This window comes from Dermochelys coriacea, chromosome 4 (genome assembly GCF_009764565.3).
Source record: "Dermochelys coriacea isolate rDerCor1 chromosome 4, rDerCor1.pri.v4, whole genome shotgun sequence".
NCBI classification, from domain to species: domain Eukaryota; kingdom Metazoa; phylum Chordata; order Testudines; family Dermochelyidae; genus Dermochelys; species Dermochelys coriacea.
The window spans coordinates 111,824,258-111,851,399 of NC_050071.1; the positions used below are offsets into that span (position 1 = coordinate 111,824,258).

General features: G+C 43.0%; 1 protein-coding gene across 8 annotated transcripts in view; it reads left to right on the plus strand.

Moving 5' to 3' along the window:
- Window positions 1-27,142, plus strand: part of KCNIP4 (potassium voltage-gated channel interacting protein 4) — an 849,263-nt gene that overhangs the window by 729,372 nt on the left and 92,749 nt on the right. For 7 of the 8 annotated variants that reach the window (XM_038400064.2, XM_038400062.2, XM_038400060.2 and 4 more), the window contains one exon: window positions 8,830-8,954. In XM_038400064.2, coding sequence (XP_038255992.1) covers window positions 8,830-8,954 — 125 coding nt within the window. Of the gene's footprint in view, window positions 1-7,549; window positions 7,931-8,829; window positions 8,955-27,142 lie in introns of those variants that run through there. The other variant, XM_043514068.1, reaches the window with a different exon arrangement.

Below are 27,142 nucleotides of genomic sequence, written 5' to 3' on the forward strand. Positions count from 1 at the left end.
AGAACCTCTGAGGAACAGTGGGGGGGAGGAGGGAATAAACATGGGGAAATAGTTTTACTTTGTGTAATGACACATCCACTCCCAGTCTTTATTCAAGCCTAAATTAATTGTATCCAGTTTGCAAATTAATTCCAATTCAGCAGTCTCTCATTGGAGTCTGTTATTGAAGTTTTTTTGTTGAAGAATTGCCACTTTTAGGTCTGTAATCGAATGACCAAAGAGATTGAAGTGTTCTCCGACTGTTTTTTGAATGTTATAATTCTTGATGTCTGATTTGTGTCCATTGATTCTTTTACATAGAGACTGTCCAGTTTGGCCAATGTACATGGCAGAGGTGCATTGCTGGCACATGATGGCATATATCACATCGGTAGATGTGCAGGTGAACGAGCCTCTGATCATCATCATCATAGAATATCAGAGTTGGAAGGGACCTCAGGAGATCATCTAGTCAACCCCCTTCTCAAAGCAGGCTCAATCCCCAATTTTTGCCCCAGATTCCCTAAATGGCTCCCTCAAGGATTGAACTCACAACACTGGGTTTAGCAGGCCAATGCTCAAACCGCTGATAGTGTAGCTGATGTGATTAGGCCCTATGATGGTGTCCCCTGAATAGATATGTGGACACAGTTGGCAACGGGCTTTGTTGCAAGGATAGGTTTCTGGGTTAGTGGTTCTGTTGTATGGTTGCTGGTGAGTATTTGCTTCAGGTTGGGGGACTGTCTATAAGCAAGGACTGGCCTGTCTCCCAAGATCTGTGAGAGTGATGGGTCGTCCTTCAGGATAGGTTGAAAATCCTTGATGATGCGTTGGACGGGTTTTAGTTGGGGGCTGAAGGTGATGGCTAGTGGTGTTCTGTTATTTTCTTTGTTGGGCCTGTCCTGTAGTAACTTCTGGGTGCTCATCTGCTCTGTCAATCTGTTTCTTCACTTCAGCAGGTGGGTATTGTAGTTGTAAGAACGAGAGACTGCTGAATTGGAATTAATTTGCAAACTGGATACAATTAACTTAGGCTTGAATAAAGACTGGGAGTGAATGTGTCATTACACAAAGTAAAACTGTTTCCCCATGTTTATTCCCCCCACTCCTCCCGAGACGTTCTTGTCAACTGCTGGAAATGGCCCACCTTGATTATCACTACAAAAGGTTTTTTCCTCCCCGCTCTCCTGCTGGTAATAGCTCACCTTACCTGATCACTCTTGTTACAGTGTGTATGGTAACACCCATTGTTTCATGTTCTCTGTGTGTGTGTATATAAATCTCCCCACTGTATTTTCCACTGAATGCATCCGATGAAGTGAGCTGTAGCTCACGAAAGCTTATGCTCAAATAAATTTGTTAGTCTCTAAGGTACTACAAGTACTCCTTTTCTTTTTGCAGATATTATAAGTAGGATTTATACATGCAGCATCCTACAATCATTCCATAAAGTCTAAACATTAAATACTGTGGTAAACCCAGGACAAACAGCTACAAAAAAAGGGAGGGGTAGTAATTAGTCCCAGGGGATTAAAAGACCTGTCCATGGAGGAGATAACCAGGGGGAAATAAGGTTCAGCTGCAAAAGGGGTTGCTAGGCAGCTAATTAGGTTCAGCTGGCTCCAACTCCTGGAGACCTTTTTAAACCCTCCCCAGGGTGAGGGAGAGAAGCTCTCTGTAGGCTAAAGGCAGGAAGACACTGAATCCTTCCAGGAAGGGAGGCTGCACGCCCTCCCCAAAAGGGAAGGAAAACAAACTTAAGCGACTGTTCAGGGAAAGGAATAACTGGACCCTATACTACCTGTAAGGATTTTGCCTTGCCTAAGCTGGTGTCTTAAAGGCTAAAAAGGACTGAGTCTGCTGAGGAGGACAAGGTACTTTGTCATAATACATACATTATATCTATTTTAATTATACTAACATACAGGTGAGACAGATTGGTTTCCAGCTATGTATCTGTCAGTATTTAGGGAGGCCCAGGGCCTTGGTATGAGCTGGCATCTGGTCTGCTAGCATCACACCTGTGCTTGAATGCTTGACTGAATTGGGACCAAAAAGGTACCAAAAATCAGTAGTTTTTGTGCATGCGGTTACTTGATGGCAATATACACATTTGGATTTATGTACATAAATGTGTGCATATGTAATTTGGGAGGCCTAACTTATTGCCCAGCTTTTGGAAATATTTCTCTAAATGCCAATGTTTAAAGAGTAAGTTTGAGTGTTTTATATTACTGTTAACCTTTTCCCTCATTTGGTGAAATGAAAAATTTTCAAAACATGGTTCATCTGGCAGATAGTTTCTGAAACTAGTGTAAAAAACCACTTTAAAAATAGGAGAGCATTACAACTGTAAGAATACTTCACATAAAACTTGAAGTGGTAAATGTGTGCCAGTTTCTCTCTTAGGTCATTTAATATGTATCCTGACATTTCCTGTACAAAAATCAATTAAATACTTTAAGACCTTACACTCTAGAATCTAGAGAATTGATATGGGCCCTTTTAACTTTTATTAATGCCACTAAAATTATGAGCCCTTTGTATATAAATACATGGTTTCAGAGTAGCAGCCGTGTTAGTCTGTATTCGCAAAAAGAAAAGGAGTACTTGTGGCACCTTAGAGACTAACAAATTTATTAGAGCATAAGCTTTCGTGAGCTACAGCTCACTTCATCGGATGCATTTGGTGGAAAAAACAGAGGAGAGATTTATATACACACACACAGAGAACATGAAACAATGGGTTTATCACTCTGGTCACTCGATCACAGACCTAAGAGTGGCTATACTTCAACAAAAAAGCTTCAAAAACAGACTCCAAGGAGAGACTGCTGAATTGGAATTAATTTGCAAACTGGATACAATTAACTTAGGCTTGAATAGAGACTGGGAATGGATGAGTCATTACACAAAGTAAAACTATTTCCCCATGGTATTTCTCCCCCCCACCCCACCCCCCACTGTTCCTGATATTCTTGTTAACTGCTGGAATTAGCCTACCTGCTTGTCACCATGGAAGGTTTTCCTCCTTTCCCCCCCCTGCTGTGGGTGATGGCTTATCTTAAGTGATCACTCTCCTTACAGTGTGTATGATAAACCCATTGTTTCATGTTCTCTGTGTGTGTGTATATAAATCTCTCCTCTGTTTTTTCCACCAAATGCATCCGATGAAGTGAGCTGTAGCTCACGAAAGCTTATGCTCTAATAAATTTGTTAGTCTCTAAGGTGCCACAAGTACTCCTTTTCTTTTTATATAAATACATGTACTTTCACACAGTTTCACTGCGTATTTAAGAATGTAGGTTTTCTGCCTCAGGCCAGGTCTACGCTCTAAACTTACATCGGTAGAACTACGTTGCTTGGGATGCAAAAAATCCACACCGCTGAGCGACGCAGTTATATCAACGTCACACCCAGCGTAGACAGCACTATGTCAACAGTAGGGCTAAGTAGCGTCTTCACTGAAGTGCTAAAGCAGCACAGGTGCACCAGTGCTGCTGCAGTGTTTTAGGTGTTTAAGTGCCTCAGACTCCAATTTGTGTGATTCTGTAGCCAACATATGCAAAAAAAAAAGATACTGAATATTAAATGTCACACCAGATAAATATTTCTGAAATACAACACTTTCAATCAGTGTAATTCATTCTTTATAAAGAAGTCTCACTGTGCTCTTGTTTACTGAGAAGTTATTAGTATAAAAGAATACAGAAATGCAATGTGACAAGTATATTCGACTAAATTTCTTATTACTATAGAGCCCATCATCGCCACACTATTAAAATTATATTTGATAAATCATTAAAATGCAATATACATTTTTAGTGTTAAAGAAAAACCCAGACAATGTTCAGCATTTCAGTGTCCGTGTTTGCCTTTTGCCTTACCATTTACTGTATGGATTAATTTATCTTGTATTAAAGCTAGTGAAGTCTCTTTAGGCTGTCACATTGTTCACAAATGGCTGCTTGGAGTGTGCATTTCTGGCGAAAGTCTGTAATTGCCTAAGGTATGGCCCATTTAAATGTGTAAATAGTTATCAGGACATAAAGTACCAGTAACTTTTCAACAGTTGCTTTTTCTCAGGTTGATTCCTTAGTCAGTTTAATCTAAACACTAAATTTGACATGCAATTAGTGGAAGATTTCAATAATGTGAATGAAGGTGATCTTTAAGGCCTGGTCCTTTTCTTCCACTGCAATAATTAGTAAATATACCATTCATATACAGTATAGGTACATTTTTACATATAATGGAAAGATTGGTTTTCATGCAAAATTATAATATTCAATATTAAGTCCTAGTAGTTTGGGGGTGGGGAGGCACAAAAGTAGCCTTTATGTTCTCCATTCCTTTACCAGCTATGTGCCAGCCCTATCTTTTAGGGTTCATTTTTCAAGCTTTTCTGTGCTACCATGAGGACTAGAAACTTTGTTTGTTTGAAAAAGGAAGCTGAAGTTCTCATTCAATCCCATGATTCCAAGAACTGGGGCTTTAAGAAAATAACCACATATCATCGGACTTATAAAATTATGAGTTAGCTACACTGATGATAGGCTGCAAAGTGGAATTTCTTATAGAACTTTATAAACAGTAAGAGTAATAAGTAGCAGTGTAAACCTCTAAAGAAACCCTTGGGTGCTGCAAAAAGTATTTTTGTGTCTTCCCTTTGAGTAACATGCCCCAGAATGGGACTATTGGGAACCACCATGTTGTTGAAAATTCCATCTTCCAGATGAAAAGTAAAGTCGAGGCATACCCTACTCACTTGTGTTCACTGAAGATTCCTTGGTACTAGGGTGTTCGCTTGAGTATGTTGGCTAAATTCTAAACAGGGTGATGTTTTTATTTGTTGTGTAGAAAAATTTTTTCTGTAGATTTGAATGACTGTGTTACTGTTGATTTCCCTTTACAGACACTCTTCTGTGTAGCGGTGCTGACACAGATAAGTAATGGCTTGGAGAAACCAAAAATGCAAATTCCTGAAACCCAAATACATGCTTCTCAGGGTCCTATTATAAAATGTGGGAGTTTTTTTAGGAACAGACTGGATCTGCTCTTTGATAGTCATGTTTTATTATGCCACTGGCAGAATACAAAAGTCCTGCTTCTCAGGAACTTATCATGTGATCCTTAGCCATATTCAGCACCCTTAACTTCCACTCAAGTCAGTGATTGCTTAGCACCTTTGACGGTCAGACCCTTAATGATCAAACTGACATTGATTTCCATGCAAGCAGGATGAGGCCCTAGAAGTCCTTCTGCTGAATTAATTCCTGTGCACAATCTTCATACTGCAAACCGGTGTAAATCAAATTTGATTTTTGTAAAAATGTGTAATTTAGGCTTAGACCTTGCATGGCAAGTTCCCCAGCAAATTTTCACAGGCCATTTATCAAGAAAATTAGGGTTTGTAATGGAAGTGCCTACAAACTCCTGAATACTGAATGGCGGAGCTAACTGGTTCTTGTATTGTAAGAATGCAAGATTTAATTTTCAAATGCAAATTAAAAGATTTGAATTGTATTGGGGAGAGAAAAGCCTTTAATTTTTAATTGAGACTATTCTAATCTTCAGTGTGCCATGCATAATTATTGTCATAAACAAGGGTAGCACATTATTGCACTAACTGGATATAATGGCATCTGTAAATAAGTGATCTAAGTAGAACATTTCTTTGCTTCTTAGCATGATAAATCTTTCTGCATACAATGAGAACTAGAAAGTTTTACATGAGCATCTTCAATATGTAAAGTCAGTGTACGTAGAGAGTACAGACAGGAAAACAGTGGAGCAGGCTACAGTGAAGATATAAACCGCTTATGAGAATCAATTTTTGATGTCCCATACCATTTCTGTCCTGCATCGCTGACATCCTATTTGAATCAAATCACAATTTCTAGAAAGTCTTTGTCACCATCATGATAATAATGGATTCTAAAATACTGGAGTTATTTTTTAGGAAAGTAATTGTATTCCAAAATATAACTACTGATGCAGTAACTTTTTATTCTAGGTGTATTATCACCTTAGATATCTCACACGACTGTGTACTCCTAGCATCACACAATTTAAAAGGCCAAAATCATCCTTCATTTACTTCTGTGCAAGCCCAATGACTCTAAAAGTATAGACCCAATGAGCCAAATCCTAGCCCAGCTGCTACTGTAGCAGGTAGCCCTCAGGAACTGCAGAACTTGATTTGGCATTATGCTCAACAACTTGCAAAGAGTCTGAGCATAACAACTAATTTGCTTAAAATAGAGCAAATTGCAATCATACTCATCTTTGTTATGGAGATGAGGTTTGCAGAGACACTGCAGATTCCAGCATACAGTAGTCCTGTATCTGAACAGAGGCTGCTCAGAATGAGATGTATCATTGTATCCTGAAAGCCTTAGTCTGTGTGTGCCTCATTTCAATATTTCAGATGTTGGTGGCCACATAGTACATGGTATCTTTTGGCTGGATTTGGGCTTGGAACCTGCCTTTCAGCTACCCTTGCTATAAGTCTTACCTCCAAGGCATCACCAAAAGAGTTTTGTCTGATGTTACAAAATCTTTTTTTTTTTAAATATCTTTGAGGCAGCAAGTCTGGAAATGACACCAAAAGCCAGACAGCACAAACCAGATGCAAAAAAAGAGGAATCTTGGAAACTAGAGCTGGATAAACAATTTTATTTGCAAGCAATTATCTAATGAAGGTCACCTTGTGAATCGTTCTGGACAGGATTGTCATTTTGAAAGGATTTTAATTTCTGTGAATTTTAACTGTAGGTAGTCACTAAAGACTTCAGACATTGTCACCTAAATCACATAATATTTTTACTTCATGACTGGATGACTGAAACTTTTAAGCAGAGGAATAATGATGAGCAGTGAATAATGAATACTCTTGTTTGCACACAAATATCCTTATTTCGGTGATAGTGCTGGGCAGTTTATATGAAGAACTGCCATTCCCCTAAGTACAGTGAATGCAAATTTGTCCATGCAAATGTTCCAGAACAGTGGAGAAAAGAGGGCATGAGCATAGCTGAAATGATCAGCTGTTTGAAATGTGAACTAATGTTGTGAACACTGTTATTACAGCTCTATCTAAGATTACCATAGCAGCTGAGCACCTCATAATATTCCATGTATAATATCCCTGTGAAGTATTCTCATTTTGCATATGGGTTTCTGAAGCACAGAAAGACTAAGTGACTTGCCTGAAGCACAGAAAGGTCTGCAGTGAAGCAGAGAATTTAACCTTCGTTTCCCAAGATCTTAGCTAGTGCCTTACCCATTGGACCATCCTTCCTCTGGTGGACACCAAACATTTCCAAAACTATTCACATTTTTAAAGCACATTTTTCTTTCTTTCCTTCTCCCAAATTCTTCTTTAAAAGTTAGATCTTCTGTTCTAGTGCCAGCAACAACATCTTTTTGCCAGAAGACTTGACAAAACAGTGCAATTACATTAAGCGGTACAGCTGAGTTTTCAAAGTGAGCTGTAGCTCACGAAAGCTTATGCTCTAATAAATTTGTTAGTCTCTAAGGTGCCACAAGTACTGCTTTTCTTTTTACAGTAGTCTTGTGTCTATGTATTACAGGGGATGGGCTGTTTTTTAAACTGGGCTTTCACTTTTATTGTTTGGTTGAAATCAACCTCCTAACATCAGTTTTCAGCCTGGCAACTGGAAGTCACTGTTGTAGCAAATGTCAGAACAAAAAATGACCTGGCAGTGAGAGCTTCCTAAAGTGTAACAATACTAAAGTAATGTTTTTAAAAATGTTTGATCATGGAAAAATAGATTTAATAAAATTTCCCAGTAATACTATATGGGCCTTCTGAAACAACGATGTCTCTGCATTTTGTGCTTTCTATGAGCTAAGAATTGTTATGTATGTTTGTTTTTTGGCTCAGATTACATATCTATAGCAGGATGAACTATTGCACTAGAACAAGGTAGTGAATTTAATAAATTTGTCCCTAGAGCACAACAGAAATTGCACTCTGCTGTGATTATTTCAAAATATTGTGAAACAATTTTTTTAAACATATCTATTGTTGGGATCAGAGGCATGAAGCAACAATACAACTCTTGGCACAGAATCTGTCATATAAAGGCCTTTTCCGCAACTTTATTGAACTTTTTACTGTAAAATTGTAACTCAAACAAGTTAATCAAATGGTTATCTGCCAGTTCTCACTCCTTGTAATCTCATGCTCTGCTGGAAGCCTTGAAGGTCTACAAGTGCTCAAGTTGGCAAACCCCCCCCCAACTAGCTTCCCACCCATGTAAAGACAGGATTATCCAGGAGGCTACCTTGTACCTATATACAGTGGTGAGGTCTACCTCAGTTATGAAATGCCAACCCATCATGTCTTACAGAATTCCCGAAATATCACCTTGGTCTTTAGGATTATTGGCCAACATGTACATGCTCCAGCCCAAAGCTGCAAACCCCCATTCATAACTAATCAATGGATTAGAAGATTCCTGTAGCTAGATCCTGGTGACAATGCTACTTTGTGAAACTTGAGTTATTTTTGCTATCATAAAATGATAAGCATTAGAGACAGAAAAAGACCTATTAGGGAGGTCATGCATAACCTTGCTGGATTCTTTCTTGCTGTGCATTATTATTATTTAAAATATTTATATTATGGTACTGTCCTGGCATACTCATCAGGATTGGGTCCTCATTGTATGAGGTGCTGTCCAACCATAGAAGTAGACACAATCCCTGCCCCAGGAGCTCCTCTTTCTTCAGTGTTGTAAATACCTTTTTCATAAAGACTCTAATATTTCTATTTATGCAATGCACAGGTATTTGTGTGTCACATATATTTCTGTTCTGTAGACAGCGTAGAAGATGAAATGGAAATAGCCACTGTGCGGCATCGGCCTGAAACTCTTGAACTGCTGGAAGCACAGAGCAAATTCACAAAGAAGGAACTTCAGATCCTGTATAGAGGATTCAAGAATGTAAGCACTTTCTTTCTGTCACCTTAAATAGCGCGCAACCCACAACAAAATCAGAAATGGTATATGAATGGAACGCATAATGAAAGTGTTGTGGGTTTAAATAACAAGATATTATGTATCTGGTCAATTTAGTAAAATCAAAAAATACTGGTTTGCCATAAACAAGATAAGATGTTCAAGGTATGCATAAGCTTGACTGTTCAATTTGTAGGAGGCTTTAATTGTTTATGATATCTATTAATAGATATGAAAAAAGTTTGCTTAATGAGAAATAAGTCCATGACAAACTCTGGATAGAAAAATATCAGAATTTTGTGGAAGTTCTGATCCAAATTTGGTTCTGGCACCAAGTTATGGTCCTCATCTCTACAATAGACTAAATCACAAACCTAAATCTGAACATCTTCAAACTGTGTGAAAGTTTGGAAATGGGTTTGGATCTAAACTGTGCACCTTAAGCCCATCTCAAAGTTTAATAGATCTACTGTTGTAGAGACAAAAATGGAGAAATGGAAAAAAGTGTGGTTAGACCATAGACTCATATTCTTGTTCTCCTAACTGTGCCATTGATTTGCAGTGTTATTTTTGGCAATCTATTTAACGTCTGTTTGCATCAGTTTACTCAGCAGGATGATAATATCTATCTCACAGAAGTAATGTTATTTAATGTATGTGAATCATTTTGAGATTCTTACATGAGCCACTATGTAAGTGCAAACTTCTATTATTGTTCCTAAATGGTAAATTGTTGTAAACTGTAGTATGAAACAGGTAGTGGCTGTAACTCTGAACAATTGTTTTGTGTTTCTTTGTGAATTTCAAATACGTTTCTTTTACATTCACTGGATTACATAAACTATCCTACTACTAGTTATTTTATCATGCACAAATGAGTCACTTTTAACCAAAGACATAAGGCTTGTTTCTCCACTATCTTCTTGAACCTTATTTTATCATTTAAACCTGGTTTATCATTTAAACAAAGTGGTTATAAAACATCAAATCAAAATGGTAGTATTTTGCACAAACTGAATCAGAGGGAGTTACATGTGCATCTGAAAGCAGTTATTGTCCCACAGTTATTTCTGAATCTAAGCCCTTGAGTGTCTACCAGAAAGTATCAAGAGGTGTGTTTTTGTTTTTTTTATTTTGGATTATTTTATTGCTTTTATGACATTATATGCAATTAACATTGAGCCAAGATAGTTGATTTTGAATGAGCTTGAATAATATGAATTGGAGTTGTTCATCAGTGAGCAATTCCCAGTCACTGAGCTGAGTCCTGTGTTCAGATGAATGCAAAAATATATGCACCCTTCTTTTATGACCCTTTTGATTTAGTTTTTCTTTTGACCTTCACTTGGCATTTACTGTAAAAATGAAATATAAGAAGTTAGATGTAGTACCACTAATAGCATATTGATAGCACAATGACAAAATGTAGTATAATTTTGTAATGGTAGGCACTTGGAAGAAACAGTAAACTTACAGATTTTTTTTAGCTTTCAAATCTGTAATGAAAGAAGTCTAGCTGAAATTTCTTCTTAATCAAAAATTTTTCACTGAAAAATCCAAATCCAAATAAAATACAGTCAGACCCTTAGGGCATCCTGACTGAATATCGTTTCTGACACCAGTGGGTATCTGACATTGGAATTGTAGTGATTTAAGAGATTGCTCTTGCAAGCTTTCCAACTTCTTTAGATAACTAGAAAACATTTCCTTGTTCTTCACAGTATTCTGTAGCTATTGCAAATCCTGAGGTAATGTTCTCTAACTATCTGAGGCCATGGTTCCCGAACTTGTTCTGCTGCTTGTGCAGGGAAAGCTCGTGGCGGGCTGGGCCGGTTTGTTTACCTGCCACGTCTGCAGGTTTGGCCGATCGCAGCTCCCAGTGGCCACAGTTCGCTGCTCCAGGCCAATGGGAGCCGCTGGAAGTGGTGACCAGTACATCTCTCGGCCCACGCCACTTCCCGCAGCCCCGATTGGCCTGGAGCAGTGAACCGCGGCCACTGGGAGCCGCAATCAGCCGAACCTGTGGACGCGGCAGGTAAACAAACCGGTGCAGCCTGCCGGGGCTTTTCCCACACAAGGGGTGGAACAAGTTTGGGAACGACTGATCTAAGGCATAATTGGTAAGGTTTTAAGAGCTGTAAGGTGAGCAAATTGAGGCTTCCTGTATGTTTCCAAAAGAGCAGCTTCTAGCGCTTTTTTTTTAATCTTTTGGATCTGAATATTTTCTTGAACATAGAACATGTAGAAAGTGTTGGTTATAAGGAAATATTATGAGGCTTCTTTTCAATAAAGCCTAAAATGGGAGTTCCATCCCTTATTTTCCCCTTTTACATTCCAAGATGCATCATATGTTTTTATCATGGTAATACAGCCTTCCTCAGATGTTTCATTCCCTTATCGTCCATGATAATACAAGAGATGCAAGTTTTGAATATCTGGAGTTAATGAGCATGAGCTGCAGTTTTTCTTTATTCAGTTTGTCGTGGTAAACTGATCAGTTGTCTCAAACTGCTGCAATGGATGTTTCAGTCTTACAGGCTGTTGGGAAAGTAACATCTGCTGCAGCAACAGAAGCTAGCCCAAGCCACAGAATTCAGAACTGGATTTCCAAAGTCCACAGTTGAATCTGGGGTTTTGTTTTCATATATTGCAGTGATAAATTCTAGCTGCAAAGTTTGGTGCTGGGGCCAAAGATCCCCAACTTTCTTGAAGCATGAGTGGGTCAAGTACACCTGCACTACACAGATATCTCCCATGTACTGAGCCACAAATATTAGCCTGTCTATTCTATCATCCTTACACATTTTATCAAATGGAATTCAAGCAGCCTTAGCAGGTACAGGACACCAATGATGTCGTCAGAATGCTTTCTACAAGTTTGACTCTGGATGTTTTTGCCCCTGTGCTAATTGGCTGTTTGTTCCAACTACATCCCACACAGTCGTTGTCTCACTCCACCTGCACTCCATGCTCTCCTTCTTTCTCATCTCCCTCTTCTTCCCTGCCCAATCCCCCTTACCTAACTCCCTTCAGTGTCCCCACTCCCTTCCTTTGTCTCTCCCTTTACCAAATCTCCTCCCAACAAAACCACACTCACAAACTCACACACACAAACGTGGCGCTAACATGATATTTGTAAACCATCACTCTGGTTCTTTTCATTTCCCCCACACCTTGTCTGTTGTGTATACTCGGGGTTTGCCTGATTGGGAAAGTTATATTGGTATAAGCTAAGTTGTGAATTTAAATTAACATAATTATACCAATGTAAACCCCTTCCCCAGTGGAGACTCTTATTCTTATAAAAAGGAGATGGTGCCTTTTTCAGTTTAACTTGTGTTGCTTGTGGACTCTACGTAGAGAGGAGGTAAGTCAATTTACTTAACAATTCTGGGCTACAGAGTCCCTCTTTCTGACTTGAAGTATTTGCAGAGACCATGAATTCTTATCCTGGCAAGAGCTTGATTCATTATAGATAAGTACAAAAAGTTGAAATTGTAATAGGATTCAATTTTTTTCTTAGGAATCCAGTACCAGTCTTTACCATAAGACAATTTATGCACACACACAATTAATGATTTCAAATTCCTTTTTATGAGTAACATTCTAAAGATAAACTATTACAGCACAGCAGTTACAATGTACCCTAGTGAGACTAACATTACTGACTAGAGATTTCTTGTTTTTCTTTAACATGAAGAATGTAACACGGTGCCTAGACCTTTACAAAATAAATACAGGGACTGGGACTTCTGAGAATCAGCGATCTTCTGCTTCCACATAGGCCCACCCTAGGTATTATAGTGACAGTTAAATAAAACATTTAGTTGTAACACAAACAACATCAAATAAGAGAAAAAAAAACTTGGTGATAACTGTAGCTGTGGGCTCACACACTGTCTCGAGTTCAATGATGTAGTAATTCATACAATACCTCACAAAGACATTTGGCCTCTGATCTTCAATTCCTCCTTTATACTTTTTTCCCAGTGTCAATCCCACTGACTTCTGTAAAATTATAGGAAGCTGTATTGAGATCCAACCCTAGGGTGACCATATTTCCCAAAGGGAAAATGGGACACTGCATGGGGCTGGCCCGAGCCACTCGCCTGAGCCCTTACCCCAATCCCCCTTCCCCATGCTGGGCTGGTGTCGCTGCTCTCCCAAGCTCTGCCTGTCATCCTCCCTCCTCCGCCCCCTTTCCCCCAGCAAGGCTGGGACTGGCATCACTGCTTGCTCGAGCTCTGTCTCCCCCCACTCCTGTAGCAAGGCTGGGGCTGGCATGGCTGCTCGCTCGAGCCCTACCTGCCCCTTGCCTCTCCCCCTCCCACCCTCACAGGGCTGGCATCACCACTGGGCCCCTCTGCATGTTCCTCTGCACCTCACTTTTTTGATGAAGTTGGGCATTTGTCCCATTTGCTCTTGCCAACTTAATCAGTTCTCTCTTGTATTTCTGTTTATCCGAATGACACAGGAGGCAATACATCATTGGGTCCCAATCATGAAAGGAATAAAAAGTGATATCCTGTATAATTATGCCCGGTGTATGCCTGCAAGCTACTTCCATAGTTCTGCTTGAGTGTAGATGAGAGAGATGTTATCTGAATCAAGTGTTTTTGTAACGTGCATGATATTTAAGAGGTTTGAGCAATGTGTTTGATTAAAAATTAAGTAAGCCTTCAGACATTTTAATCAATTGGATTTCCTTATGCAAGCAAATTATATTGAGCGGTATGATGATTGGCCGAGTTGACATTCTCACCACCACAGCACCCATCATAGAATAAAGAAAAGGAGTACTTGTGGCACCTTAGAGACTAACAAATTTATTAGAGCATAAGCTTTCGTGAGCTACAGCTCACTTCATCGGATGCATTTGGTGGAAAAAAACAGAGGAGAGATTTACACACACACACAGAACATGAAACAATGGGTTTATCATACACACTGTAAGGAGAGTGATCACTTAAGATAAGCCATCACCAGCAGCAGGGGGGGAAAAGGAGGAAAACCTTTCATGGTGACAAGCAAGGTAGGCTAATTCCAGCAGTTAACAAGAATATCAGAGGAACAGTGGGTGGTTGCGTGCGGGGGAGAAATACCATGGAGAAATAGGTTTCAGAGTAGCAGCCGTGTTAGTCTGTATTCGCAAAAAGAAAAGGAGTACTTGTGGCACCTGAGAGACTAACAAATTTATTAGAGCATAAGCTTTCGTGAGCTACAGCTCACTTCATCGGATGCATTACACGAAAGCTTATGCTCTAATAAATTTGTTAGTCTCTAAGGTGCCACAAGTACTCCTTTTCTTCATGGAGAAATAGTTTTACTTTGTGTAATGACTCATCCATTCCCAGTCTCTATTCAAGCCTAAGTTAATTGTATCCAGTTTGCAAATTAATTCCAATTCAGCAGTCTCTCGTTGGAGTCTGTTTTTGAAGCTTTTTTGTTGAAGGATAGCCACTCTTGGGTCTGTGATCGAGTGACCAGAGAGATTGAAGTGTTCTCCAACTGGTTTTTGAATGTTATAATTCTTGACGTCTGATTTGTGTCCATTCATTCTTTTACGTAGAGACTTCCTGGACATTACGGTGCTAATAAGCGATGGTCACAAACACCACCCTGTATCAGAAACCTACTGACCGCTATTCCTACCTACATGCCTCTAGCTTTCATCCAGATCATACCACTCGATCTATTGTCTACAGCCAAGCGCTACGATATAACCGCATTTGCTCCAACCCCTCAGACAGAGACAAACACCTACAAGATCTCTATCATGCATTCCTACAACTACAATACCCATCTGCTGAAGTGAAGAAACAGATTGACAGAGCCAGAAGAGTACCCAGAAGTCACCTACTACAGGACAGGCCCAACAAAGAAAACAACAGAACGCCACTAGCCATCACCTTCAGCCCCCAACTAAAACCTCTCCAACGCATCATCAAGGATCTACAACCTATCCTGAAGGACGAGCCATCACTCTCACAGATCTTGGGAGACAGACCAGTCCTTGCTTATAGACAGCCCCCCAATCTGAAGCAAATACTCACCAGCAACCACACACCACACAACAGAACCACTAACCCAGGAACCTATCCTTGCAACAAAGCCCGTTGCCAACTCTGTCCACATATCTATTCAGGGGATACCATCATAGGGCCTAATCACATCAGCCACACTATCAGAGGCTCGTTCACCTGCGCATCTACCAATGTGATATATGCCATCATGTGCCAGCAATGCCCCTCTGCCATGTACATTGGCCAAACTGGACAGTCTCTACATAAAAGAATGAATGGACACAAATCAGACGTCAAGAATTATAACATTCAAAAACCAGTTGGAGAACACTTCAATCTCTCTGGTCACTCGATCACAGACCTAAGAGTGGCTATACTTCAACAAAAAAGCTTCAAAAACAGACTCCAACGAGAGACTGCTGAATTGGAATTAATTTGCAAACTGGATACAATTAACTTAGGCTTGAATAGAGACTGGGAATGGATGAGTCATTACACAAAGTAAAACTATTTCCCCATGGTATTTCTCCCTCCCACCCCACCCCCCACTGTTCCTCTGATATTCTTGTTAACTGCTGGAATTAGCCTACCTTGCTTGTCATCATGAAAGGTTTTCCTCCTTTTTCCCCCCCCTGCTGCTGGTGATGGCTTATCTTAAGTGATCACTCTCCTTACAGTGTGTATGATAAACCCATTGTTTCATGTTCTCTGTGTGTGTGTGTATATAAATCTCTCCTCTGTTTTTTCCACCAAATGCATCCGATGAAGTGAGCTGTAGCTCACGAAAGCTTATGCTCAAATAAATTTGTTAGTCTCTAAGGTGCCACAAGTACTCCTTTTCTTTTTGTGAATACAGACTAACACGGCTGCTACTCTGAAACCCATCATAGAATAGTTCATGCGGTAGAAGCAGAAAGTCAAGGATTGAGTCTTTGAGTTTATGTGGCTGCTTGGATTGCTTTAGAGAGGGTTACCCTGATAGAACATCACCTCTGCTGCAATGTTTGGGAGAGAGAAATAAAGGCTGATTGTAGAAAAGGAGCTAGAAGCACTCATTTAGCTTTATGGGGATGGGTTGTTTGGGTCATGGCCATAGCTGCTAGGGCAACACTTAAAGGACGAGAGGCAAGAGATGAAAGGAAATGTCATGTGAGGGGGTGGGAGATGATCACTCAGATGGGCTAACAGCTATGAAAACAATAAGCACTATGGGAGGGTTTAGGCTTCAGTAATTTAGAAATTGTAAAGCTTTCCCATTATTATTTGAAAAATGGGCTTAATGGAAGTCTCGGGCCTCTCCAGGCTCCAAAGATTTTTCCCCAGCATTCTGGCTTCACAATCTTCCTGGGGTATTGTTGATGAATTGTTGCTCAGCTACCATCACAGTGGGACCCCTCCATTTTCTATTTGGCTTCTTGTCATCCCATTTGTTGTAAATCGAAATTGTGATTGCTGCAATCATTAACCTTTCAAACCAATGGCTCTGTGGCATGCCTAGTACAAATGGCACTTCACAGTGAATTGCCTAGACTATCAAGCATGCACTCAGCATGTGGACTTGCTTTTTCTTTTGTCTATTAAGTCTCTCACAGCTTTAAGCCACTGCACATTTCTATTTAAAAATACTTGGAACTGGTCTACACTGGAAACTTACATCTGCATAACTGTCTCTAAGCAGCGTGACAAATCCACACCCCTGAGAGAGATAGCTACGCCAACCAAACCTGGTGTAGACTGCGCTATGTTGCTGGAACAATTCTTCCATCAACCTAGCTACTGCCTCTTGGGGAGGTCAGATTACTAACAGCAACAGGAGAACCCCTCCCATTGCTGTAGTGAGTGTCTACACCAAAGCACTACAATGGTACAGCTGCAGCTGTGCTGCTATAGCAGCTTAAGTGTAGATATAATCTTAGATGATGCCTTCATCACACAATGGAGGTTCCTGTGCAAAACTTAAACATGAATGACCCTTTAATTTGGTCTATTGTTCTCATCGTAAATTCTGTTGTACTAATACATCAGAAAACTAACAGACATTCAGGGAAATGTGGATAGATATTTTTTTAGATATGTCAGTATTGAAACATACCCCCTCCCCCATCCTTGTACCATGGAAAGTGTGAATTGATTCCTTTCTCTCTGAAACTATCCACCACTAAAAATTTCCTTAGAAGAGAATGGGGACACTTTTTTATGAATGAGGGAGATTTAAATAGTCACCTTATGTATTTATATTTTCTGATACATTTTTTTTCTAAGACACCTTTCATTCAAAGTGCTCATATTACTGTTAATTATATAAATCAGGCACACATATGTTTAATTCAACAGTGTAAATTCTACTGCAATACAAAATATTTAACTTGTAAACACCCCCCAAAAAAAAGATTCAAAAGCATGTGGATGTGCCCTTCCCCCTCCCCCCCGATCCTGGTGCAACCTTGCTGATAGCAGTGCCCGTTAGTGCTCCTGCACCCCAACAACTCTCCCCAACAACTCTGCTGTAAAGACTTGGGGCCTCCAGCCAAGCGTCATAAAAACAGTCTCCAGTTTGTTCCATCTTCACCATACCAGCGCAACCCAAGAACCGAATGTTTATCTGAATGGTAAGAAGGTGAAGCATGAAGTAGAACCGGTCTATCTAAGTGTGACTTTAGACCATACACTGAGTTACTATGCCCACCTGAAGAAGACAGAAGAGAAAGTTAAGATGCGCAACAATCTTCTTAGCAAACTGTCAGGTTCGTGATGGGGTACTCGTGCTCCAACTTTACAGATGTCAGCTCTTGCCACCTCATATTCGGTGGCAGAGTACTGCTCACCAGTCTGGAGTTGATCATCACACACCAAACTGGTGGATATGCAGTTACATGCCGCCATGCGTATCCTCTCCGGCACCCTGCATCTGACTCCACTCCCATGGCTTCCAGTTCTGAGCAATATTGCTCCTCCTCATATCAGACAAGAGGTTGCCAGTAGCAAGTTACTGAAGAAAATCCAAGCCTGCTGCTGCACAATGACCTTTTTAAACCACCAGCTGAACGTTTGCCGTTATGGTCTCATTCACCATGCCAGGATGTTAGGGTGGAAAAACTCTGGTGAGAGGAATGGATATCTGTTCCAATCCCTCGTCGCTGATCCCACAATTTGCCCACCTGGTTTTGACCTTCCCTGTCGCCGATGGTTCCTGTTGAACAGGTTCCGGACCAGCCAAGGTCTCTGTGCAGCCAACCAGTATCGCTGGGGCCTTCGTGACTGCCCTTTGTGCACCTGAGGCACAATACAGATGATGACACACATTGTCGATGAATGCCTGCTCACTAGGTTCAGCGGTGGACTAGAAGAACTGCATTATGCCACTGAAGATGCCATTCCTTGGATAGATGACTAAGCAAATTAATAAATATCAATTCCTCCCCTCAGCATTCAAGCATGTGCTGAAGGTCTGGCTATAACATGGGTCATGTTGCCACCTCAGTTCCTTCCAACCGTAGCAATCAGACAGATCTAGACAACTTCAGATTTCTTGGATCCATAGCATTGACCAAAGTGCCCTACTCAAACATTAGTGTTAGTGCTTTATTTTAATGTGTGTTAGGATCTTCGAGTGTTTGCTCATGTCAATTCCATTCTAGGTGCGTGCATGCTCATGTGTACGGCTGTCGGAGACTTTTGCCTTAGCAGTGTCCGTCAGGTTGGCAGTGATACCCTCTGGAGTGCCTCGCTCTGGAGTGCAGCGCCTTCCCTACGCCCTCTCCATTCCTTCTTACTGCCCTGATGGTTGGTCAGAGCGCTTTTCCCCTTGCCTCACAAATGGACAGCAGTTCTCTATATACAACGCTAACAATGAGAGTTAGTTTGTTTACAGTAGTTGGTTGGTAAGTAAAAAGAAAAGGAGTACATGTGGCACCTTAGACTAACAAATTTATTTGAGCGTAAGCTTTCGTGAGCTACAGCTCACTTCATCGGATGCATTCAGTGGAAAATACAGTGGGGAGATTTATACATAAACACACACACACACACACACCCTGAAACAATGGATGTTACCATACACACTGTAACCAGAGTGATCACTTAAGGTGAGCTATTACCAGCAGGAGACCGGGGGGTGGGGGGCCTCTTGTAGTGATGATCAAAATGGACCATTTCCAGCAGTTGACAAGAACATCTGAGGAACAGTGGAGGCTGGGGGGTGGGATAAACATGGGGAAATAGTTTTACTTTATGTAATGATCTATCCACTCCCAGTCTCTATTCAAGCCTAAGTTAATTGTATCCAGTTTGCAAATTAATTCCAATTCCGCAGTCTCTCGTTAGAGTCTGTTTTTTTTGAAGTGTTTTTTTGTTGAAGGATAGCCACGCTCAGGTCTGTAATCGTGTGACCGGAGAGATTGAAGTGTTCTCCAACTGGTTTTTGAATGTTATAATTCTTGACGTCTGATTTGTGTCCATTTATTCTTTTACGTAGAGACTGTCCAGTTTGACCAATGTACATGGCAGAGGGGTATTGCTGGCACATGATGGCATATATCACATTGGTAGATGCGCGGGTGAACGACCCTCTGATAGTGTGGCTGATAAAAATCAATCAGAGGGTCGTTCACCCGCGCATCTACCAATGTGATGTATATCATCATGTGCCAGCAATGCCCCTCTGCCATGTACATTGGCCAAACTGGACAGTCTCTACGTAAAAGAATGAATGGACACAAATCAGACGTCAAGAATTATAACATTCAAAAACCAGTTGGAGAACACTTCAATCTCTCTGGTCACTTTAGTCCTAAAAGTGGCAATTTTTCAACAAAAAAACTTCAAAAACAGACTCCAGCGAGACTGCTGAATTGGAATTAATTTGCAAACTGGATACAATTAACTTAGGCTTGAATAGAGACTGGGAGTGGATGGGTCATTACATAAAGTAAAACTATTTCCCCAGGTTTATCCCACCCCCCAGCCTCCACTGTTCCTCAGACGTTCTTGTCAACTGCTGGAAATGGCCCACCTTGATTATCACTACTAAAGACCCCCCCCACCCCCGGACTCCTACTGGTAATAGCTCACCTTAAGTGATCACTCTGGTTACAGTGTTCATGGTAACACCCATTGTTTCATGTTCTCTATGTATATAAATCTCCCCACTGTATTTTCCACTGAATGCATCCGATGAAGTGAGCTGTAGCTCATGAAAGGTTTTGCTCAAATAAATTTTAGTCTCTCAGGTGCCACAAGTACTCCTTTTCTTTTTGCGAATACAGACTAACACAGCTGCTACTCTGAAACCAGTAAGTAGATGTTAAGTACTGTTAGTAAACTAGTGTCCCAGCAGGGATTTAGCCCCGGGATGGGGCACACCCTGATCCTGGGTTTTAAGACTTGTTCTGCCTACAATAGGCCTGTGCATATTAGTGACCCTCATAGCAGCTGTCTACAGTGCTTGAGGGAGTCACATGTGAAGTGTCTCATTTGCAAGAACTTTTGTCCTAGAACTCAAAAGGAGCGTGGCATTCATATAAGGACCCTCCTCATGGAGGCTGCATTTCGCCTGGCATCGGAGTCTTCCCTCTCCAACTCTGTGCCCAGCACCTCAGCATCAGTGCAGAGTGTACCGCTGGCACTGGGCTCCACCCAGCATGGCTCCCCTTCGCTAGTGCCCAAGAAGTGTCTGAAGAAACGAGACTCCCTGGTACCGAGCAAGAAGGGTTAAGGGGCTTTGAGCAAAGGACCCTTTTCAGGCTGCCCACCCACTCCGGAGCCACAAGGGGGTATCTCTCTCCAGCTGGACCCCCCATCCCTGCTAGGGATCTGCCTCCAACTCCCGGGAGCAGTAGGGGACCCAGGCACTTGGCAGGGATGTAGACATCTGAGGCCCTCCTGGCAGCCAAGGATCTGAGACCTCTCCCAGCACCACCAGTGCCATGTATGGCTTTGAATCCGGCTAAGGTTTCCCATGGAGTAAGCCAGCCATGAGACTTCCTCAGAGGACAGCAGAACACCGTCAGTTCCCGAATAAGAGACCATGTATCCTGTCTTCACAGCCGAGATCCCCAACTCAGCAACCTGGGCTGTCAGATGGCCCAGGTCGCCAGCACCACACTTGCGGTCACCATTGATGTGGCCAGATCGCCAACCCCTTGACATAGATCTCCGTCGGTGCATCATTCTCCTCGAATATGGGACTGGTCACTGGCACAGCACCGAATTTCTAGCCTCCGGCACCAGTCTTCGGAAAGGCCCCAGTCCTCCTATTCGAGGCATCGCTCTCCCACATTTGTCAGCCACCAGACACATTTCTATGGCCCACCCTAATCACTGGAAGGGGACTCATCTGGATCAGAGTGGGACTTCAGCTCCTTAGCATGACAGCAGTTGCCTTTGTGGGTGCCCAAGACCACCTCAGCTTCCATGGTGCCCACCTGGCAGCAGGGCCAGTGGTCGGCGCAGTGGCCATATTGGAACGCATGGGGCATGCTGGTTATGCTGATGCCCTTTTCGCACCACTCCTCCTTTGCTGCCTCAGAGAAGCAATTCCCAGCATTGATGCAGAGCAGGATCAGATACTGGAGTAGAGGAGCGGGTGTCCACTCCAAAAGAACCCCCCCCCCCCCCGGGGAACAATGTCCCAGGCTCTCTTCTCATGGTCCAGTCCTCATCCTCATCACCAGACGATGGAGTAGTGGGGGCCCCCACGCGTCTATCCATCTGATGACTTTTAAGGAGCACCAAGCCTTGCTCAGAAGAGTGGCTTCAAAATTGGGTCTGGAGGTGGAAGAAATGGCAGAGCATTTCTTTATTCAACGTGCTGTCGGTGGCAGCCTCCTTGCGGGTCGCGTTGCCTGTGCACAACAGGGTTCTAAAGATAGCCAAGGTCCTCTGGCAAACCCTATCCTCCATCCCACCCATCTCCAAGTGGTCTGAAAAGAAGTATATTGTCCCTGCTAAAGCGTTCAAAATACCTTTTTATACCCACCAACTACAAGGGTGACTGATTGTATTTTCAGCTAATGAGAGGGGCAGACAAGGACAAGTGAGTTCTACCCCCAAAAGATAAAGATGCCAAGAGTCTGTACCTTTTTGGGAGGAAAGTTTATTCGACGGCCAGCCTTCAGTTTAGGGTGTCAAACTGAGGCTTTATTGGGGAGATTTAATTTAATCTGTGGGACTCCCTCTAAGTTTAAAGACTTGCTGCCCCAGGACTTGATGCAAAAGTTCATCGCCGTCTTGGAGGAGGGTACTGCAGTGGTGAGGAGTTCCCCTCCAGATGGTGGCTGATTTGGCAGCCAGGGTTGTAGCCTTGGCCATGGTAATGAGGCACAGTTCTTGGCTTCAGTTTGCGGGTCTGTCCCAGGAGATGCAGTCCTCTACCTAGGACTTCCTGCTTGCCAGGAGCTAGGATTCACAATGTGATGGAGAGACTGCCAAGACCCATCAAGCCCTTGGATCGCTACCCCTTCCTGCTTCTCCACATGGGCACCAATGATACTGCCAAGAATGACCTTGAGCGGATCACTGCAGACTACGTGGCTCTGAGAAGAAGGATAAAGGAGTTTGAGGTGCAAGTGGTCTTCTCGTCCATCCTCCCTGTGGAAGGAAAAGGCCTGGGTAGAGACCGTTGAATCGTGGAAGTCAACCAATGGCTACGCAGGTGGTGTCAGAGAGAAGGCTTTGAATTCTTTGACCATGGGATGGACTTCCAAGAAGGAGTGCTAGGCAGAGACGGGCTCTACCTAACGAAGAGAGGGAAGAGCATCTTCACAAGCAGGCTGGCTAATCTAGTGAGGAGGGCTTTAAACTAGGTTCACCAGGGGAAGGAGACCAAAGCCCTGAGGTAAGTGGGGAAGTGGGATACTGGGAGGAAGCATGAGCAGGAATGCGCGAGAGGGCAGGGCTCCTGCCTCATACTGAGAGGGATGACCAGCGAGTTATCTCAAGTGCCTATACACAAATGCAAGGAGCCTGGGAAACAAGCAGGGAGAACTGGAAGTCCTGGCACAGTCAAGGAATTATGATGTGACTGGAATAACAGACTTGGTGGATAACTCACATGACTGGAGTACTGTCATGGATACATATAAACTGTTCAGGAAGGACAGGCAGGGCAGAAAAGGTGGGGGAATTGCATTGTATGTAAGGGAGCAGTATGACTGCTCAGAGCTCAAGTATGAAACTGCAGAAAAACCTGAGTCTCTGGATTAAGTTTAGAAGTGTGAGCAACAAGGGTGATGTCATGGTGGGAGTTTGCTATAGACCACCGGACCAGGTGGACGAGGCTTTCCGGCAACTCACAGAAGTTACTAGATCGCAGGCCTTGACTCTTATGGGAGACTTCAATCACCCTGACATCTGCTGGGAGAGCAATACAGCAGTGCACAGACAATCCAAGAAGTTTTTTGGGAAGTGTAGGGAACAATTTCCTGATCCAAGTGCTGGAGGACCCAACTAGGGGCAGAGCTCTTCTTGACCTGCTGCTCACAAACTGGGAAGAATTAGTAGGGGAAGCAAAAGTGGATGGGAACCTGGGAGGCAGTGACCATGAGATGGTTGAGTTCAGGATCCTGACACAGGGAAGAAAGGAGAGCAGCAGAATACAGACTCCGGACTTCAGAAAGCAGACTTTGACTCCCTCAGGGAACTGATGGGGAGGATCCCCTGGGAGAATAACATGAAGGGGAAAGGAGTCCAGGAGAGCTGGCTGTATTTTAAAGAATCCTTATTGAGGTTACAGGGACAAACCATCCCGATGTGTAGAAAGAATAGCAAATATGGCAGGCGACCAGCTTGGCTTAACAGTGAAATCCTTGCTGATCTTAAACACAAAAAAGAAGCTTACAAGAAGTGGAAGATTGGACAAATGACCAGGGAAGAATATAAAAATATTGCTCGGACATGAAGGAGTGAAATCAGGAAGGCCAAATAACACCTGAAGTTGCAGCTAGCAAGAGATGTCAAGAGTAACAAGAAGGGTTTCTTCAGGTATGTTAGCAACAAGAAGAAAGTCAAGAAAGTGTGGGCCCCTTACTGAATGAGGGAGGCAACCTAGTGACAGAGGATGTGGAAAAAAACTAATGTACTCAATGCTTTTTTTGCCTCTGCCTCTGTCTTCCATGAACAAGGTCAGCTCCCAGACTACTGCACTGGGCAGCACAGCATGGGAGGAGGTGACCAGCCTCTGTGGAGAAAGAAGTGGTTCGGGACTATTTAGAAAAGCTGGACAAGCACAAGTCCATGGGGCCAGATGCGCTGCATCCGAGAGTGCTAAAGGAGTTGGTGGATGTGATTGCAGAGCCATTGGCCATTATCTTTGGAAAACTCATGGCGATCGGGGGAAGTCCCAGATGACTGGAAAAAGGCTAGTGTAGTGCCCATCTTTTAAAAAAGGGAAGAAGGAGGATCCTGGGAACTACAGGCCAGTCAGCCTCACCTCATTCCCTGGAAGTCATGGAGCAGGTCCTCAAGGAATCAATTCTGAAGCACTTAGAGGAGAGGAAAGTGATCAGGAACAGTCAGCATGGATTCACCAAGGGCAAGTCATGCCTAACTAATCTAATTGCCTTCTACGACGAGATAACGGCTCTGTGGATGAGGGGAAAGCAGTGGACGTGTTGTTCCTTGACTTTAGCAAAGCTTTTGACATGGTCTCCCACAGTATTCTTGCCAGCAAGTTAAAGAAGTATGGGCTGGATGAATGGACTATAAGGTGGATAGAAAGCTGGCTAGACTGTCAGGCTCAACGGGTAGTGATCAATAGCTCCATGTCTGGTTGGCAGTCGGTATCAAGTGGAGTGTCCCAAAGGTCGGTTCTGGGGCCGGTTTTGTTCAATATCTTCATAAATGATCTGGAGAATGGTGTGGATTGCACCCTCAGCAAGTTTGCAGATGACACTAAACTGGGAGGAGAGGTAGATACGCTGGAGGGTAGGGACAGGATACAGAGGGACCTAGACAAATTAGAGGATTGGGCCAAAAGAAATCTGAGGTTCAACAAGGACAAGTGCAGAGTCGTGCACTGAGGACGAAAGAATCCCATGAACCGCTACAGACTAGGGACCGAATGGCTCAGCAGCAGTTCTGCAAAAAAGGACCTAGGGGTTACAGTGGACAAGAAGCTGGATTTGAGTCAACAGTGTGCCCTTGTTGCCAAGAAGGCCAATGGCATTTGGAATGTATAAGTAGGGGCATTGCCAGCAGATCATGGGATGTGATCGTTCCCCTCTATTCGACATTGGTGAGGCCTCATCTGGAGTACTGTGTCCAGTTTTGGGCCCCACAGTACAAGAAGGATGTGAAAAATTGGAAAGTCCAGCGGAGGGCAACAAAAATGATTAGGGTACTGGAACACATGACTTATGAGGGGAGGCTGAAGGAACTGGGATTGTTTAGTCTGTGGAAGAGAAGAATGAGGGGGGATTTGATAGTTGCTTTCAACTACCTGAAAGGGGGTTCCAAAGAGGATGGATCTAGACTGTTCTCAGTGGTAGCAGATGACAGAACAAGGAGTAATGGTCTCAAGTTGCAGTGAGGGAGGTTTAGGTTGGATATTAGGAAAAACTTTTTCACTAGGAGGGTAGTGAAACACTGGAATGCGTTACCTAGGGAGGAGGTGGAATCTCCTTCCTTAGAAGTTTTTAAAGTCAGGCTTGACAAAACCCTGGCTGGGATGATTTAGTTGGGGATCGGTTCTGCTTTGAGCAGGGGGTTGGACTAGATGACCTCCTGAAGTCCCTTCCAACCCTGATATTCTAGGATTCTATGTTGGATGGGAGCAGACTCTTCTCTGAGCAGACGGATGTGAGGCTGCATGGATGCTCGAGCCACCTTCTGCTTGATAAGCCTACATACACTGCAAACATCAAGGAAGCAGTTCAGGCCACCCCAGCCTCTTAGGTCTTGGCCTCCCTGTCAGGACTCCTCTAGGTGAAGGGACTGAGACACTGGGTTCAGTTGTTGCAACCTCTACCTCCAGTTCAGCAGCTCAGCCTAGCCCAGCGAAACACCAAGGTGGCCAGAAGTGCTCGTTTTTAAGGTGCACTTGAGGATGGCATCCCAGCCAATTTTCAGGATCCACCCTACTTCTTCTGGTTGGCTTGGTCACGAGTAACCTTGGATTGTTGGCTGATTGGCATAATATCTCTGTGCTACACCCTGCAATTCTCAGCTGCCCCTGCCTCTCCCCCCCCTTTCCCTGTCCCTCTTCAGGGACCCTTCTCCCAAGCAACTTCTCACTCAGGAAGTGAAAAACCTCCTACAGCTGGGGGTGGTGGAGGAGATCCCTTGGTTAATAAGGGTAAAAAGGTTCTACTCCCGCTATTTCTTAATCCTGAAAGGTGCCTAAGACCCATTCTGGACCTGAGAAGCATCAACAAATATCTCAAGAAGTTAGTTTCACATGGTCTCCCTAGCCTCCATCATCCCCTCCCTGGATCCTGCAGACTGCTATACCACCCTTGACTTGAAGGATGCATACTTTCATGTTTCCATTTTCCAAGGGCACAGATGGTTCCTCCATTTTATGGTGGGCTGGTGCTATTTTCAATTCATCAGCCCTGGAATTGTTCAGAAAATGCATGGTCACCGTGACCACTCACCTGAGGCATCAAGGTGTCCAAGTTTATCTGTACATAAATGGCTCATAAAGGGCAGATCTTGGGATGAGGTACAAATGAGCCTCAATCTGATACGTTCTATCTGCCACAATCTGGGCCTGTTAATAAATTAAAAGAAATTGACCCTAATACCGGTGCCATGGATAGTGTTCATAGGTGCTGTCCTCGACTCCCTGTAACCAGAGCCTTCCTTTTGGAGGCCCATTTCCAAGCCATGTCACACCTGATCTCTCATGAGGGACCACCCACTCACCACCATGCAAACTTGTTGAGATTGTTAGGCCACATGGGGCCTGTACTTACATGGTCTATCACATTCAGCTGCATCTCAGACCCGTGCAAGTGTGGTTGGCATCAGTCTACATCTCCAACAGGCATGATCTGGACCGTTTAGTCAAGGTGCTGGATCATATACAGTCCACCCTGGAATGGTGGTTAGATCGGTGTTTGAGGGAGTTCGCTTAGTGGCCCCGGCTCCATCGCTGACCTCTAATCTCTGAGGTCTCGGAACTGGAGTGGGGAGCCCACCTGGGTGATCTCA